Raw genomic sequence first — 19,103 nt, forward strand, 5'->3', positions numbered from 1 at the left:
TTATTTATTTTTTTATTTGACAGACAGAGATCACAAGAAGGCAGAGAGGCAGGCAGAGAGAGGGAGAGGAGGAAGCAGGCTCCCCGCTGAGCAGAGAGCCCGATGTGGGGCTTGATCCCAGGACCCTGGGATCATGACCTGAGCCAAAGGCAGAGGCTTAACCCACTGAGCCACCCAGGCGCCCTTTTTCTGACCTCTTAAAACAAACGTAATTTCCACACACAGATGTTTCGTGGTTCAGAAATGCGTTCTTTACATACCACCCACATTTTATTATTCAGATCTAAAAGTTACTACCCTCAGAAATGAGGTCCGAACTGACTGTAAATTCACATTTATGTTTCTGTTCCAGTATCTAGTTGCACGCCCTCACACTCTTCATTTTTTTTCAGTGTATTTGGTAACTTTCTGTTGTTAGGGTGTTTAGCCTTATTCCTTAAATTCCAGACGGAGAGATGTAATCATTATATGCCACTGAATAACAAGCCCCAAGGACAAGTTGATAATTACAGGGAAATTAAACACTGAATGAAAAGAATCTAAATAAGACAAAAAGAAAATACTATAAAGGTCAGTCACTGGGTAACACAATTGATCATCAAAACAATTATGTACAAGGGCATCTGGATGACTCAGTTGGTTAAGGGTCCTCCCTTGGCTCCGAACACATATCCCAGCATCCTGGGATCAAGTCCCCATCAGGCTCCTTGCTCAGTGAGGCTTCTCCCTCTCCTCCCAGCTTGTGCTCTGTCGCTATCTCTGTCTCTCTCTCTCAAATAAAATCTTAAAAAAAAAAAAGTTATGTACATATAAGAATAACGCAGTCACTTGTCTCCGTGCCTTCCAACCCTCATGCTACACTGCAGTGATCTGTATTCACACACATGAGTAGTGAGTGTTTATGAACGATTTTTTTCTAATTGACTCTTTACTTACATATACTGTCTCCATCACTGCTGTTAATTTCCTGCTCTGCATAATCATGATTTTCTTTACCCAACATGTCAATAAAGATGAAGAATTTTATTTACTGTTCATTAGCTTTTTCACTGTGACACATCTATCCTACTGAAATCCTAGTCTGTATTTAAATGTTTCCTTCATGCTCTTTCCCAGATAAGCTCTTTCTTTCAGGCTCTTTCATTTTCCTGTACTCAAAGTCAACCATTGTTACACTCTGCAAGGCAGTTTCAGAATATTTTAGATATTACAGTAGGTATAAATCATACCATAAGGCTTATGCAATTCTGAAAAGGGAAGAAGCTAATAGAATGATGTGGAAAAGGTGGTACAGGTGAGCAAGAATGGAAGGAACTCTGTAAAAAAGAATTTGTTGAGGGGCGCCTGGGTGGCTCAGTGGGTTAAGCTCGGGTCATGATCTCAGGGTCCTGGGATCGAGTCCCACGTTGGGCTCTCTGCTCAGCAGGGAGCCTGCTTCCTCCTCTCTCTCTGCCTGCCTCTCTGCCTACTTGTGATCTCTTTCTGTCAAATGAATAAATAAAATCTTTAAAAAAAATAAAAAAGAATTTGTTGAGCAGTGGCTAGAGACTGGCAATTAGATGAGGAGGTAACTGGAGGAAAATCCAAAATGAATGATAAACACTGGATGATACAGGGCTAAAATAACTTCCTGTGACTGAATTATGTTGTAAGTAACAAAGGTATAATAATGCAACCATTATTTGATTAGAATAATAAAATTATAAATGAACACCAGTATCAGTAAATCAAAATGTACTTCTACCTAAAAATGAAAGACTTTCCACCAAATGTGGAAAGGTAATTGAAATTACAATAATTTCAGAGAATGACCACATTGAAAATGCAGCTGACCCCAAAACTGGGTTGGGGTGCCCATGCCCTGCATGTTCAAAAACCATTATAGAACTTTTGACTCACCCCAAACTATTAATAGCCTACTATTCTCAGAGGAAACCTTTCCAAGAACAGTTGATTAATACATATTTTATATGCTTATATATTATGTACTTGTACTCATACAATAAAGTAAGCTAAAGAAAAGAAAATGTTAAAAATGTAAGAAGGGCACCTGGGTCGTTCAGTTGGTTGAGCGCCTGCCTTTGGCTCAAGTCATGATCCCAGGGTGGGATCAAGGCCCACATCTGACTCCCTAGCCTGGGGAGAGCCTGCTTCTTCCCCTCTGCCTGCTGCACCCCTTGCTTGTGCACTCTGTCAAATCAATATAGTCTTTTAAAAAAGAAAAAATACATTCACATATTATACTATCTGAATCAAAAAATTCACATGAAAGTGGACCCACACAGTTCAAACCTGTGCTGTTGAAGGGTCAACTGTATTACATATTAAAGTCTATGGAAGTCATCATTAGTCACACAAAAAGAAGGATTTAAATGTTTACTTATTTTCATTTTTCCTTATTAACATAATGTGTACATCCCAATCAAGAAGATGGGAAACAACATAGTGACCTAAGAAAAGGTGAAGGGGGGAAATCAATAAATACAGAAGCAGATGTAGCTAGAAATCCTATAAAAATAAGTAAAAAATATAAAAAATGATGAAAGAAAACCACCAGAGAAAGTATTTTCTAAACTGTTTTAAGACTGCTATGCTAATCAATTTGAAAATGTTGTCTTAGGGTGAATTATTTTCTAGGGAAATCGATATTAGAAACTCCAGAAGCCAAAAGAAAATTGAAAAAGACCAAGTTGCGAGACAGAAAACTGACACACCTCCCATGAAATAAAAAATCAAAAGTGTGCCTATTGCTCAGGTTGTGGTAGTAAAACAAGTAACAAGCTAGGGCTTCTGAAAGATTTGAGTCATGATGTGTGGCATAGGGAAGGGACATGTGCCCTTGATTACTGTGACAGAAAGCAAGAAATCTGAATATATACACACTACTGCGGTGTGAGGATGGAAGACATGGGGGCATGCTTTAACCGGACCCAAAACACCTGGAGGAGATAAGGGAGACCACCATCTGACAATACAAAAATCAAAGAAAGGGGAAAAAACCTTTGTGTAACTAAAATATGTTAAGTAAATAAGTAAAATTAATACCTCATATTGATATTTTTTAAAAGATTTTATTTATTTGACAGACACAGCGAGAGAGGGAACACAAGCAGGGGTAGAGGGAGAAGTAGGCCTCTCGGCTGAGCAGGGAGTCCAATGCGGGGGCTCGATCCCAGGACCCCGAGATCATGACCTGAGCCAAAGGCAGCAGCTTAACCCACTGAGCCACCCAGGCGCCCCTCAACAAATTCTTTTTTACAGAGTTCCTTCCATTCTTGTTCAGTCACCAGATGCCCTCCTAGTATTGATTTTTTAAAAAAATACAACAGAAACGACAAAACTTAGACCAGAACAATACACTTTTTACCAATTCAGGTGTCTGGTCTGGGATAGGGAAGGTATAAGGTGGGCCTGGGAAAGTCTCAAAAAGCAAGAATAAATTTTAAGATTAAAGTACTGAGTCAGGGTGCCTAGGTGGCTCAGTTGGTTGGGTGATTGACTGTCTTTGGCTCAAGTCGTGTTCCTAGAGTCCCAGGCTTGAGTCCCACATCAGGCTCCCTCTGACCCTCCCCGCTCTTGTGCTCTCTCAAATAAATCTTTAAAAAAAAAAAAAAAAAGGACTGAGTCAGAGATACACGAAAATCACCATAAGAAAGAGCCATACAATTGGGCATCAAGAATTAAGACTGGTGAGCTAAAATAAACTGAACCAATAAAAAATTCCATAATGAGACACAAACAAGAGAAAATCAGAAAATTTCAGATGCACCATTTTAAGTCACTAATTAGTTACAATCATAGGAAGAACATAAACACTCTTGCTGGTAACAGAACAACAGGGCAACTAATAAGTGCAGAAGGAATGATAGAAGAAAACACTGATATAAATGAAAAAAATGTTTTTTAAAGATTTTGTTTATTTGACAGACAGAGATCATAAGTAGGCAGAGAGGCAGCCAGCAGGTGGGAAGCAGGCTCCCTGCTGAGCAGAGAGCCTGATGCGGGGCTCAATCCCAGGACCCAGAGATCATGACCTGAGCCAAAGGTAGAGGCTTTAACCCACTGAGCCACCCAGGCGCACGATAAATGAAAATTTTTAATTGTAAAAACCATTAGGCAAATTATTAGTAAGGAACTATATATTCATAGAATGACAAACTAAGACCACAGAGATTTCTTTTTTTAAGTATGCTTAACCAACTGAACCACCCAGGTGCCACTTAATGGAGATTGCCTTCTGACCATACTGTGTGAATTCACTTTCTCCCTCATTCTTTATTCCTTTGCTGTTATTTTTACCTTTCTTTATAGCACTTATCACTACTGTATGGGGTACATTTCCTAAATATTTGTTTTCCTATTTATTATACATCTCACTAGTGAGTCAATTCCATAATAACTATCAGTTTTTCCCACCTTGTACTGATAGGGCTACCACAGTATTTATCTCAGTGCACACATGGTTTTTTGTTGAGAAATTATAGAAATCCAAATAGCAACATGGAAAAAACATTGGTTGTATGGGGGAAGATCTTAATTGGCTTCCCCAAGTGTTGAGCTTTTTTCCACAGGGCTTTGAATGGAGTTTTCCAGAAACATCACAGGGACCTACTTCTTCCCAGAAAACCTGGGCTTTTTATTCTGATGATGGCTTTTCCTCTCTTACCAGCCCTCACTCACCTGATCCTCTGTTCTTGTCCTATCCCTCCCAACCCTCCAGAACAACTTCCCTTCCTCCAGTAAGGTGATCAGAAATGGCTTAAAAATATAACAATCTGCTTACAACAAAGAAATGTAACCTAAGGGATTAAAAAAAGAACTACAATTATATAAAACACTTAAGAGAATTGGTTAAGTTTTGATAAATGAAGTTGAAATAATACTGATAGATTTCAGAGAAGAGAAATGTGAGGAGACTGAAAAACCATTCACCTTAGAGTGACCACAGAATTACAAAGTATACAGAGTTCTTTACTTAAACCCATTTCAGCTCTTTGTCTTGTGAGGCAATTTATTATACCAGTTAACAACATCAGCTTTTGCGTCAGACTCTTTGGGTAGAAAACCTCCTTTGGAGGCACCTGGGTGGCTCAGTGGGTTAAAGCCTCTGACTTGGGCTCGGGTCATGATCCCAGGGTCCTGGGATCGAGCCCTGCATCGGGCTCCCTGCTCAGCGGGGAGCCTGCTCCCCCCTCTCTCTGCCTGCCTCTCTGCCTACTTGTGATCTCTGTCAAATAAATAAATAAAATCTTAAAAAAGAAAAAGAAAACCTCCTTTTGACACTGATGAACTATGTAACCCTGGAGAAGCTGCCTAAATACTCTTTATCTTAGCAAAATAATACAAATATTCATGCATAGAGCTGATGAGGAATTAGGATTCAGTAGATTAAAAGTGCTCAGAACAGGGCCTGATACCTGGCAAGAACTATGTGATCTGACAGGAAAACAGGTAGCTTTCTAAAACATTAAGAGATCCTTGCTGGAATACTGACAATGTTAAATGCAACGTTCTTTAACCACAGAACAGGTATAAGACAACAGATGTGAGGCAATGAAAATGAATTCTGTTTATCCATCTAACATACAAATTATGTAGATTCTTTTAATAATCCTAAATCAAGACACAGGTTCTTAGCTATTCTTCAAGAAGGTGGGATAGCAAATAGCAAAGCATTTATAGCAATTCTGACTTTCAATCACAATATAAGAGCTATCTCAAAGGATGTGCTGTATGTCTTCTAAAATTCAAATTAAACTCCCTGGGTATCAGGGAAAGTAGAAATATGAAGGGACTGAGAAGATACAGACATCATGAAGAATGATGAATGTGCTTATGGAGGTGTCCTCTCCAACTCGTAGTTCAACCGTGCCTCTGGAAACAGGAAAAAGAAATGTACCTATTTTTTTTCAAGATAGCCTTGGGTTTACTAAAAAGCACCTGATATTCAATACAGCGTATTCTAAATTATATGAAGCAGATAAACTTACCCAGTGAGACCAAGTTGCTATAGTTCTCCATCATCACATCCCAATACAAGTTCCTCTGAGCTGAATCCAGATATTCCCATTCCTCTGGAGAGAAGGTGATGACCACATCCCTGAATGTCACCAACTCCTGAAAGAACAAACCATATATAGGTGAAACTGAAGGAAATGTTTTGAGAAAAAAAGAAAAGAATTACATTATGGTAAGTAGACTAAACAGTAAACTAGTAGGCCAGGGGTAGAAGGTTATGGTATGAGAAATAAGGAATTGAGTGCTCTGATAATAGGACCATCTACATATCTTTGTAAATTTATTTCCAGAAAATGGATTTTTTTTAATTTCAAAGGGTATTCATGCACACTGCATACATACTACATGCCTGCTGCATGAACTAATAATGGTGAGTTTCTACATCCTTGAAGTTAGAAATACCTAACTTCGAAAATGAGATGTGAACACTACTTTCTAATTTTTTGCAGCCCCAAATTCAGCACTATGTTAAGTATTATTTAACATGATATGATCAGAATTTTTACTTCTAATGACAAACTATTTAATAAGTACTTTTTAGTGGCTATAGAGTAGTCTGTTTGGTGAAAAAAATATTGGCTTAATTGTATTTAGACATTTATATTGGATAAGGTCTTCTCCCATTCTGGAAGTCTATAATCTTCTATGCATGATGGAAACCAGTCAAGATCAAATCCAGTCTACCCAGAAACTCCTGTCTCTTCAGGAGAAGTACAGAGTTTGCCCATATGTAATCAAATGGATCTATCTGATCTTTTTCTCTATCCAAGAATATGAAAAAGGATGGTAAATGCCTCCATCTTTCTACTCTACTTGCTGTTGACAAAAGAATGAACACATAAGAGTGCTGAACATTATTTGGAGAATAGATAGGCACATAGGAGTTATACCATTTATGTGTGGTTCCAACTCTCACTAGAAAGTGAAAAACTATGGGAATGTGGGGCGGGCTCTATTTGGTACGAAGGTTCAGAAAAAGGAAATGTTCACAAAGGAAACAGATTCAGCAACTTACATGGTCCATGCTTAGAACTGTGAAGAATTGGTCTGGGAATTCCATTTCTGCCATGACAGTGTGAGGAACGCTGTTGACATGTTCCTCTGTCAAAACTGGTGAAAATTATATATAAAAATATATAGTAAATGAAAAAAAATTTGTTCAAGAAAATCTACTAAAACTTATTACAAACTGAAATTCTGTAGTATCTGAACCAAACCGTTCCTTATTCATCCCATCTTAGTGACAAAAATACTCTATACTGGTACAGTCAAGGCTTCCTTACCATTTGTCAGCTCTTGCTCCCAGACAGATGGTCATCCTCCATGGAGGAGCAAGACATCAACATTTCTCATCCTTCCCACGCCTGTCTATTGCTCAGGAAAATGCAGCCAATGGATAGATTTTCTTCTGTCTAGCAGCCACAAACAAAATATATACCCTGGATGTGGCACTGGTAAGAATACCGGGGTTCATTTGTCTGCCTTGGATCATGGGAGAGAATCGTGGATCATGCCGAGAGCAAACTGCAACCCTTGACTGAAGCATCTCCCCCCACCTCCCCCCACTACCCCGCAGCCAGTCTACCAAGCACAGTTCTTAAAAGCAGAGGTGTGACTCAGAGGGAAGCATGTTAATACCCCTAACTGCAGTACTAGATCTGTGGCTCAGGATTTTGTCCAGGGGGAGAAGCAGGCCATAGACAAGAGAGCTCTATATCCCTCTCCAAAGGAAATTACTTCATTTGTAATGATGGAAAAGTTTAAGCCTAAGGGCATTCTCAAAAACAGGGACATTTTGGTAGAATACTATTAGGAAAAGACTGAAAGTGCTCACTGGAGGTGAGTATTTGATTTTCACAGGCAGTAGATACTTTTTTTTTTTTTTTACTTTTCTCTTAACCATTCTGAATATCAACTGTATAAAATAATGTACTTTTGGGCCTATTACATATAAAAGTATAATATTTCCATTAATAATGTAAAGGAGATAGGTAAAAGCAAAGCCAAATTGGGCTAAGTAAATGAATATAAATGGTACTTCAGATCCACAATATCAAATCAAAACAAACAGTAAATAAAGGGCACCTGGCTGGCGCAGTAGGCATAGCATGTGACTTTTGATCTTAGGGTTGTGAGTTCCAGCCCCATGTTGGGTGTAGAGCTTACTGAAAATTATACATAAGATTAATGTAACAAAAGCTATAGACATATGCAGGCTTTCTTTTCTTCCCATACTTTTTTTTAAAAAAAGATTTTATTTATTTGACAGATCACAAGTAGGCAGAGAGACAGGCAGAGAGAAAGGAGGAAGCAGGTTTCCTGCTGAACAGGGAGCCCGATGCGGGGCTCGATCCCAGGACCCTGGGATCATGACCTGAGCCCAAGGCAGAGGCTTTAACCCACTGAGCCACCCAGGCGCCCCTGTTCTCATACTTTTTTAAAAAATTTAAATTAAAAAAAATTTAAATTCAATTAGCATATATTATTGGTTTCAGAGGTGCAGGCCTGTCTGTCTTCATCAGTCTTATAGAATACCCAGTGTTCATTACATCACATATGCTCTTCAGTGTCCATCGCCTAGTTATCCCATCCTTCCACCCCACCCCTCCACTTCCAGCAACCCTCAGATTGTTTCCTCTGATTAAGAGTCTCTTATGGTTTGTCACCCTCTCTGGTTTTGTCTTGTTTCATTTTTTCCTCTCTTCCCCATGATCCTGTTTCATTTCCTAATTTCCACATATCCATGAGATCATACGTCTCTGACCTATTCCACTCAGAGTAACACCCTCTAGTCCATCCACATCATTGCAAATGGCAAGCTTTCTTTTTTTGATGGCTGTGTAATATTCCATTGTATATATATACCACATCTTCTTTATCCATTCATTTGTCAGTGGATATCTGGACTCTTTCCATAGTTTGGCTATTGTGGATACTGCTGCTATTAGCATTGGGATGCAGGTCCCCCTCAGATCACTACCTTTGTATCTTTACAGTAAATACCCAGTAGTGTGATTGCTGGGTCGTAAGGTAGCTCCATTTTCACCTTTTTGAGGAACCTTCATGCTGTTTTCCAGAGTGGCTGCAAAAACTTGCATTCCCACCAACAGTGCAGGGGGATTCCCCTTTTTGCTCACATACTTTATTTATTTATTTATTTAAAGATTTTATTTATTTGACAGAGAGAGAACACAAGCAGAGGGAGTGGGAAAGAGAGAAGCAGGCTTTCCTCTGAGCAGGCAGCCCGACGCGGGGCTCCATCCCAGGACCCCGGGATCATGACCTGAGCCGAAGGCAGATGCTTAACGACTAAGCCACCTAGGTGCCCCTGTTCACATACTTTTTAAAAGACAAGTACCACTTCCCTGTCTCATTGGATTTTATATGGGAAGCTGTTTCTCATTAGATGTATACATTAAGCTCTGGATCAACCACTAAAAACAGGTGTAAATCATGTATCGCATAAGGGGTTAAATACCCAAAATACATAAATGACTCCTCAATTCAGTATAAAAAAAAGACACAATCCAGGTAAAAATGGGCAGAGGATCTGAACAGACACTTTCCCCCAAAATACAAACTGTAAACAAATACATGAAAAGGTGCCGCATATCATTAATCATCAGAGAAATGCAATTCAGAACCACAATGAGATACTGCCTTATACCTGTTAGAATAGCTGTTATCAGAAAGACAATGATTGGTGAGATCAAGTGTTGGTGAGATGTGAAGAAATGGGAGCCTCCTGCACTGTTGGGAATGTAAACTGGTGCTGCTGCTATGGAAAACACTAAAAATAGAACCACCACATGATCTACGCAATTCCACCTCTGGGTATTTATCTGAAGGAAATGAAAGCTCTCGAAAAGATTTCTGCACCCCCTGTGTTCATTGCAGCATTATGGACAACACACAGGCATGGAAACAAACTAAATGTTCACTGATGCATGAATGGTTAAAGAATATTTGATGTATACACAGAATAGAGTAGTATTCTGCCATAAAAAGTAAGGAAATCATGCCATTTGCAATTGGTTAGCCTTGAGGATATTATGCTAGCTGAAATAAGTCAGAGAAAGGAAAATACTCAATGATCTCACTTATATCTGGAATTAAGATTTAAAAAACAAAACGACTTCACAGATAAAACATAGTGGTGGTTTCCAGGGTTGGGGGTGGGGGGAGAGGGGATGTGGGTGGGCAAAATGGATGAATATGGTCAAGGAATGTACAAATTTCCAAGTATAAAAGTCAGTCAAGGGGATATTAATGTATAGCATAGCAATTATACTTGATGCTGTATTGTATGTTTGAAAGTGGCTAAGATGGTGAAGCTTTAAAGTTACCAGGAGAATAAAAAGTTCTCTGAAGAAGGTGATGGAAGTTAATGGAATTTATTTTGGTAATCACTTTGCAATATATGCATATATTAAATCATGTTGTACACCTAAAACTAATTCGTTACATGTCAATTATATCTCAATAAAGCTAAGAGAAATAAAGAACAATGGTGAAGGCAACTGAAAGGCAAATATATAATCCAATAATATTGTATTTTGTGTTTGTTCCTCCTTTTTTCCAATGTCTTTAAAGACCTGCATAAAATATAATTATAAACCTATTTAAAGGGCATACAATGTATAAAGATATAATCTGGGTCTAAAACAGCATTGGAAAAGAAGGCTGGAACTAAACTTTTCTATACTATTTAAGTTAAATTGCAAGGTTTGACTCAATAGGTCTGAAATGTTTAAGCCCTGCCCATTCCAAACAAAAGTTAGGCCCTTAACCAGCTCCTAGTAGATTACCTCTAGTCCCTGGAATATCTGGCACTTAATGATTTTAATCTGTATCCTGTTACTGGGGGGGGGGGGCGCGGGAATGAGTACAACACCTTTTCTGACATGAGTCCTTCTAGCAAATCATTGAACCTGAGAGTGGTCTTGGGACCCTTGAATGAAGTCTGTTTTATTTCAAACTAGTTCATCATAAATATAAATTTTTAATTGAAATCTATAGGATAAATGCTAAGAAAATAACTAACTGGTATAATGAATAGGAAATAAAGGAGTGACATGGTAAACTACAAAAACATCAATGGAACATAAAGCCAATTAGGGACAGAAAGTAAGAGAGAATACATAGAAAACAGTAGAAAAATGGTAGAAGCAAGTCTTCAGTTATTACATATTAAACGTAAATTGATTAGACTTTTCAACTAAAAGGCAGAAATTGGCAGGATGAATAGAAAATATGGTTTAACTGTACTCAACCTACAACAAACATGACAAATCCAGTATATAAATAGGTTGAAAATAAAAGGATGGAAAAGTAAATTGCATCCAAGTAGTCACCAAAGAGCTTGAGGGCTATACTAATATGAGACTAACCAGGCCTTAAGTCTTACAAGAGCAAAGAAACCTTTCATATGTTGATAAAAGGGTCTGCCTATAAAAAGACACAACTATGAACATATATGCCTTAAACAAAGCCCCAAAACATATGAAGCAACAAAACAGAAACAGGGGGCAAAACAGAAAGTTCTTTATTTTTTTAATACTTACTTATTTATTGGGGCACATGGATGGCTCAGTAAGTTAAGTGGCTGACTCTTGATTTTGGCTCAGGTCATAATCTCAGGGTTGTGAGACTGAGCTCTGCATCTGGCTCTGTGCTCAGCTGGAAGTCTGAGATTCACTATCCCTTCCTCCGCCCCTTCTCCTCCTCACACACAATGTTCTCCCTCTCAAATAAATCTTTTTTTTTTTAATTTTGTCTATCCATAATAAAATTAGAAATAACAGAAAGAAAAATGGGAAACTCAACATGTGGAATTTAAATAAAACACTCCTAAATAATGTTATCAAAAATGAAAAGGGAAACTGGAAGTATCTTGTGACTAACACAACACATCAAAATGGTTATGACATGCAATTAATGATTAGAGGAAAACTTTTAAAGCTTAAAGTGCATATAATTAAAAGTAAATATCTAGGTTAAATCCAACCTCCCTCAAGTCACTGGGAAAAGATTAAAGATATCAAATAGGAAAAATACTCCAAAATAAATAAAACTGAAAGCTAGTTCTATGAAAAGCTTTTATAAGTTCATAAATGTTTAGATAATCTAGAATGACTAAAGAGAGACAGGAGTCCCATTACTATAATCATAAGTGAAAGAGGGGACAGTACTACCAACCTTACAGAAATAAAAATTGATTACAAAGGAATAAGATGAACAATTACACAAGAAATCAGAAAACCCAGATGAACTGGATAAATTCATAGAAACATACAAACTTTCAAACTTACTCATGAAGACAGAATATTTGAATAATATCATAACAAATAAATTGAATTAGTTATTTAAAAAACTATCCACAAAGAAAAGCCCAGGTCTACACAGCCTCACTGTTAAATTCTATGAAACATTTAAAGCAGAATACTAATTCCACAAACTTTTTAAGATGTTAAAAAGGAGAGAAAAGGAAAGAAAACTTCCAACTCATTTTATGAAGCCAATATTAACTTGATAGTAATATCAGAAAAAGACACTACAAAAAAGGGGCAACTATCACTAATATCTTTTATGAAAATGGATGCAAAAATCTAAACAAAACAAAGTACTGAACCTGGGAACATATGACTAAGTGGGATTTACCCCTGGAATTAAAGATTAGATTGTTAATCTAATATACTATATCATATCACTGTGATAAAAAAAAACTACATGACCATCTTCATAGATGAAAAATAAGGATTTGACAAAATTCAAAATCCTTTCATGACAAAAGAGTAAATTTAGGAATAAAAGGGAACTACATCCACATTTTAAAACTGTCAGCTACCATTAGACTTAGTGATACTTACCCCTAATATCAGAACAGGATGAGGATATATATACCTTATTGCATCTTTTTTTTTTTAAAGATTCTATTTATTTATTTGACAGAGAGAAATCACAAGTAGATGGAGAGGCAGGCAGAGAGAGAGAGAGGAGGAAGCAGGCTCCCTGCTGAGCAGAGAGCCCGATGCGGGACTCGATCCCAGGACCCTGAGATCATGACCTGAGCCGAAGGCAGCGGCCTAACCCACTGAGCCACCCAGGTGCCCCCTTATTGCATCTTTTAAAAACATTTTATTTGAGAGAGAAAGACTACGAACAAGTGGGAGAAGGAGATGGAGGGAGAATCTTAAGCAGACTCCGGCTGAGCACGGAGCCCCACTGGAGGCTCAATCTCATAACCCCAAGTTCACAACCCGAGCCAAAACCGAGATTTGGACACACAACCAACTGTGCAACCCAGGTGGACTTCCCCGCTTCCTTTTTTCTAATCAACATTGTTCTTTAGGTCTAGCAAGGACAAATAGGAAATTAAATAAAAAAATAGGGGGCGCCTGGGTGGCTCAGTGGGTTGAGCCGCTGCCTTCGGCTCGGGTCATGATCACAGGGTCCTGGGATCGAGCCCCGCATCGGGCTCTCTGCTCGGCAGGGAGCCTGCTTCCTTCTCTCTCTCTCTCTCTGCCTGCTTGTGATCTCTCTCTGTCAAATAAATGAATAAAATCTTTAAAAAAAAAATAGTGGAAAGATGGAAGGAAAATAATCTCCATTAATAGATGACATGACCTTGTATACAGAAAACCATACAAAACTGACTGTAACATTGTTAGAATTCAGCAAGATCACATGATGCAAATAAATATGCAAAAATCAATTATATTTTTATATAGTGCAATAATAATCTGAATTAAAATAATTCCAAGTTGCCTGGGTGGCTCCGTTGGTTAAGCGACCAACTCTTGATTTCAGCTCAGGTCATGATCTTGGGGTTGTGGGATCAAGCCTCCTGCTCCACACTCAGCAGGAAGTCTGCTTGAGACTCTTTCTCCCTCTGTCCATTGCCCCCACTCACACTTGTGTACATATGCACTCTCTAAATCTTTAATAATTCCATTTGTAACAGTATCCAAAAGAATAAAATATTTAATAAAAATGCATACTGTGTACTTTAAAAAAAGCACTAGTGAACTTCAGTTGAAAGTCATCCCACATTTATGAACTGGACTACTAGACAGTAAGATCGCAATATTCCTCAAAACAATCTACACATTCATTGTAACCCTTATCAGAGTCCCAGTTGGCTTCTTTGTAGAAACTGACATGCTGACTTTAAAATGCATATGAAATTGTAAGTGATTCAGAACAAGAACAGTCTGGAAAAAAACCCAAAAAATTGGAAGACTAGCATTTTCCAACCTAATCAAAGCAACTGAATATTGCCATAAAGTTAGTTATGTCAATCAACAGAATGAAACTGATTAGAAATTAAACCCATGTCTCTCTAGTCAATTGATTTTTAAAGATTTATTTATTTATATATCTGTGGGGGGGCGGGCACAGAGGGAGAGAGCAAGAATCTCAAGCAGACTCCCTGCTGTGGGGGGACCCTGACTCCTGCCTGGATCTCACACTGAGATCATGATCTGAGCTGAAATCAGAGATGCCTAACTGACTGAGCCACCCAGGTGCCCCAAATGATTTTTGTTTTTTGTTTTGTTTTGTTTTAAGATTTTATTTATTTATTTGACAGACAGAGATCCCAAGTAGGCAGAGAGGCAGGCAGAGAGAGAGGAGGAAGCAGGCTTCCCGCCGAGCAGAGAGCCCGATGCCGGGCTCGCTCCCATGACCCTGGGATCATGACCCGAGCCAAAGGCAGAGACTTAACCCACTAAGCCACCCAGGTGCCCCAAATGATTTTTGATAAGCGCACAAAGATCTTTCAATGGGGAAAGAACAGTCTTTTCAATAAATGGTGCTAAGAAAACTGGATATCCATATACAAAAAGAATGAAATTAGACCCTTTCCTCATTATATATATAAGAATTAACTAAAAATTGATCAACGACCCAAATGTAAACCTAAAAATACGAAACTTTGAAGAAAATATAGGAGTAAATCATCATGACCTTCAATTTGGCAATGGATTCTTAGGATACCAAAGCACATATAACAAGAGAAAAGGAAAAACTGGGATTCATCAAAACTGAAAATTTGTGTGTATCAAAGCCACATTTTGTAAACACCCCTACAACTCAAGAACAGAAAGATACCTGGCGAAAGATTTCAATAAACATTCCTCCAAAGAAGATATACATAAGCACGTGGGAAAAAATTCTAAAAGTCATGATCAGGGAAAGGCATATCAGAACCGCAATAAGAGTGACAGCGGCAGGATGTCAGACTTGGAAGGCTCCAGATCCATATTCCCTTATAGCAAAGAATAAAAACTAAAAACAAAATTCTAGGAATTGGCCAAAATAATTTTCATACGCGTTTTAGAAATCTAAAACCTACAGCAACAAGTAAATGCTCAATCAAGTAAAATCACACCGAAGAAGTAGGAAATTTTGTGAGGCTTTTACTTCCTCTTACCCCAATGCTGGCACGATCAGGAAGAACTGTCCTATTTCACAGTTCCCTCCTTTGGGCTGAAAGTAGCAACACAATTCATTTGCAACATTCCAGTTTGTCTTTGGGCTGCCTAATCGACTTTTCTATCTTCTACCTGAATTGGAGTTCGGACAGGTAATGGTGGCACAGTTCAGATGTTATGCTGTAATGGACCACAGAAGTCAGTGGCAGGCATCATGGTTCAAAAATCTGCAGGGGGACTGTGACCTGTGGATGCCTAGGGCAGAAGATCACAGGGAGAGAAATGCAATAGAACCTGTAAGGCCCACAGAAGATGGGGTGAGATTCTTTAGAACTTAAGATATTTACTATTTTTTAAAAGATTTATTTATTTATTTGAGAGAGAGAAAGAGAGAGGGAGAAACTTTAGCTGACTTCTGCACTGAGAGCAGAGCCTGATGCGGGGCTCAATCCCAGGACCCAGAGATCACAACCTGAAGGGAGACCAGGTTGAATGCTTAACTGACTGTGACACCCAGGTGCCTCTAGAAATTAAGCAGGTGGTATATGAGGAACACTGAGCAAAAAGCACAGATACAGGCACAGTAAATGCTGGGTGGTGGGGAGCGGTGGTACGAAGAAGACCTTGTGTTTTCACCCGGGGCTGACACAAGGCTCAGAACACACCCTACTAATAGGTGAAGGCCTACCCCACCAGTCTGCAAAGACTCAGAGACAGTTTTATCAGATGCCCAGTTTTCAAAAGAATTCATATGACATGCAAAAAAACAGGAAAACATGATCCAATCAATGGACCAAAATAAATACCCTGAAACCATTACTGAAGAAATATTTGAATCACTAGGCAATGAGTTTAAAATGACTGTTTTATATATATTCAGCTAACTAAAGGAAAATAGACAAAAGAGTAAAGGAAATTAGAAAAATGACATGAGCAAAATGAGAGTATCATCAAAGAGAAATTCAAAAAATAAAGAACGAAACAAATTCTGGACCTGACAAATCCAATAACTGAATTTTGAAATTCCACAGCTCACTCAAAAAAGTTGGTAAGTGAGGGGCACCTGGGTGGCTCAGTCGGCTAATCGTCTGCCTTCAGCTCCTGGGATTGAGCTCCAGGTCCTGGGATTGAGCCCCGCATGGGGCTCCCTGCTCAGTGAGGAGTCTGCTTCTCTTTCTCCCTCTGTCTGCTGCTCTGCCTACTTGAGCTCTCTCTGTGTCAAATAAATACATAAAATCTTAAAAAAAAAAAAAAGAAGTTGATGAATGAGTAGGCACACGTGAAAACAGCTCACTGGAAATTATCAAGTCTGACCAGTGAAAAGGAAAAATATGAATAAAAGTCAATTAAGCATCAGAGACTTATGGGACCTTGCAGATTAACACCTGCAGTATGGGATCCACAAAAGGAAAAGAAAGAGAGAGAGAAATGAACAGTATAATTTTCTGAAGAAATAATAGGAAAAACTTCCCAAGTGTGAGGAAAGACAAGGATTTACAGATCCAAGAACCTCAATGAACTAATAGCATAAACCCCAAGAGACACACAGCAAAATACATTAACATCAAAATGTTGAAAAAAAAGAATATTAAAAGCAGCAAAAGAAAAGACATTGATCTTGTACAAAGGATCCTCCATAGCAGATTTTGCAGTGGAAACTCAGAAGTCCAGAAGGCAGTGGAATGATACACTTAAAAAGCTAGAAGAGGGGCAGGGGCTGACTCGGTTAGTAGAACATGTGACTCTTGAACTTACCATTGTGAGTTCAAGCCCCATATGGGGCACAGACATTACTTAAAAAAAAAAAAAAGTTAAAGGGACCTCGGTGGCTCAGTAAGTTAAGCTTCTGACTCTTGATCTCAGCTCAGGTCTGGAGCCTACTTTAAAAAAAAAAAATTAAAATGCTAAAAGACACCCTGTCAACTGAGGATTTTATATGTGGCAAAACTGTTGTTCAGAATAATGAAGGAGAAACTAAGACTGTCCCCAGATAAAGAAAAACTTAGGGAGTTCATTATCACTAGACATTCTGTACAAGAAATCCCAAAGGGAGAATTTCGGGTAGAAATGAAAAGAAGCTACACAGTGACTCAAAGCTATATGGAAATATAAGAAAATAGTAGAGGCAAATACATGGGGGAAAATATAAAAGCCAGTATTTTTGTAATCTTGGTTTGTAACCATTTTTTTCCTACAGAATATAAAAGATATATGAATAAAAAAGTCATATCAGGGCGCCTGGGTGGCCCAGTGGATTAAGCCACTGCCTTCGGCTCAGGTCATGATCTCGGGGTCCTGGGATTGAGCCCCACATTGGGCTCTCTGCTCCACAGGGAGCCTGCTTCCTCCTGACTCTCTGCCACTTGTAATCTCCCTCTCTGTCAAATAAATAAATAAAATCTTTTTTTAAAAAGTCATATATTTACATTAATGGGTACAAATACATAAAAATGTTAACTTACGACTTCATTATTCTAAAGTGGGTGAAAGTAGAACTGAAAAGGAGTACAGATTTTGTATACAATCAAAGTTGATGTCAATTTAAAATATATTTTTTTAAACTTTGGATATTATACATACTTCCCACAGTAACCACAACCAAGATATCTACAGAACATATGCAAAAGGAAAACAAAAGGGGATCAAAAAGGGTCATTATTATGGATACAGAGCTTCAGTTTAGGAAGGTGAGAAAGTTCTGGAGATGGGTGGTAATGACTGCATAACAATGTAAGTGTAATTAATGCCACTGAACTGTAACCTTAAATGATTAATATGGGGCGCCTGGGTGGCTCAGCGGGTTAAGCCTCTGCCTTCGGCTCAGGTCATGATCCCAGAGTCCAGGGATCAAGCCCCACATCAGGCTCTCTGCTCAGCAGGGAGCCTGCTCCCCCGCTCTCTCTGCCTGCCTCTCTGCCTACTTGTGATCTCTATCTCTATCAAATAAAGAAATAAATAAATCTTTTACAAAATGATTAATATGATAAATCTTATTTAAATATATTTTAGCAGAGTAAAACTCTACAATGAGATACTACTTTATACTTACTAGGTTATCTACAAAGAAAAAGTCAGATGGGGAACCTGGGTGGCCCAGTCAGTTGAGTGTCTGCCTTTGGCTCGGGTCATGATTCCAGGGTCCTGGGATAAAGTCCTGCATCAGGCTCCCTGCTCAGGGGAAGTCTGCTTCTCCCTCTTCCTCTGTCCCTCCTCCTGCCTCATCTCTCTCTCTTGTTCTGCGCTCTCTCTCAAATAAAATCTTAAAAAAAAAAAAAAAGATAAGTGTTGGTAGGATGTGGGCAAATCAGAACCCTCTTACGTTGTTGACTGAAATTTTAAAACTCTGGAAAACAGTCTGGCAGTTTTCCAAAATGTTCAAAATAAGAGCTACCATGTGACACAGCAGTTCAACTGGTAGGGATACAGAAAAGAAACAAAAATGTACATCTACACAAAAACTCGAACACAATATTCTTTGCAGCATTATTCATAATAATCAAAAGGTGGAAAACACCCAGATGTCCTTAATATCATGAGTGGATCAATGTAATGTGGTATAGCCCTACAGTGGCATGTTACTCAGCCATGAAGAGGAGGGAAGCACTGATATGTTACAACATGCGTGAGCCTCGAAAACCTGTTAAGTGAAAG

The 19,103-nt window shown here is 38.6% G+C and overlaps 1 protein-coding gene across 6 annotated transcripts in view; it reads right to left on the reverse strand.

Annotated features, from left to right (window-relative positions):
* Positions 1-19,103, reverse strand: part of ZNF260 (zinc finger protein 260) — a 138,184-nt gene that overhangs the window by 63,711 nt on the left and 55,370 nt on the right. For 3 of the 6 annotated variants that reach the window (XM_032325674.1, XM_032325671.1, XM_032325666.1), the window contains 2 exons: positions 7,034-7,128; positions 5,991-6,117 (listed from right to left, as the gene is read on the reverse strand). In XM_032325674.1, coding sequence (XP_032181565.1) covers positions 5,991-6,117; positions 7,034-7,087 — 181 coding nt within the window. In that variant the 5' untranslated portion in view covers positions 7,088-7,128. Of the gene's footprint in view, positions 1-5,990; positions 6,118-7,033; positions 7,129-15,451; positions 15,708-18,501; positions 18,598-19,103 lie in introns of those variants that run through there. The other 3 variants (XM_032325669.1, XM_032325665.1, XM_032325670.1) reach the window with 3 other exon arrangements.

The sequence above is a fragment of the Mustela erminea genome, chromosome 19 (genome assembly GCF_009829155.1).
Source record: "Mustela erminea isolate mMusErm1 chromosome 19, mMusErm1.Pri, whole genome shotgun sequence".
Lineage (NCBI taxonomy): Eukaryota > Metazoa > Chordata > Mammalia > Carnivora > Mustelidae > Mustela > Mustela erminea.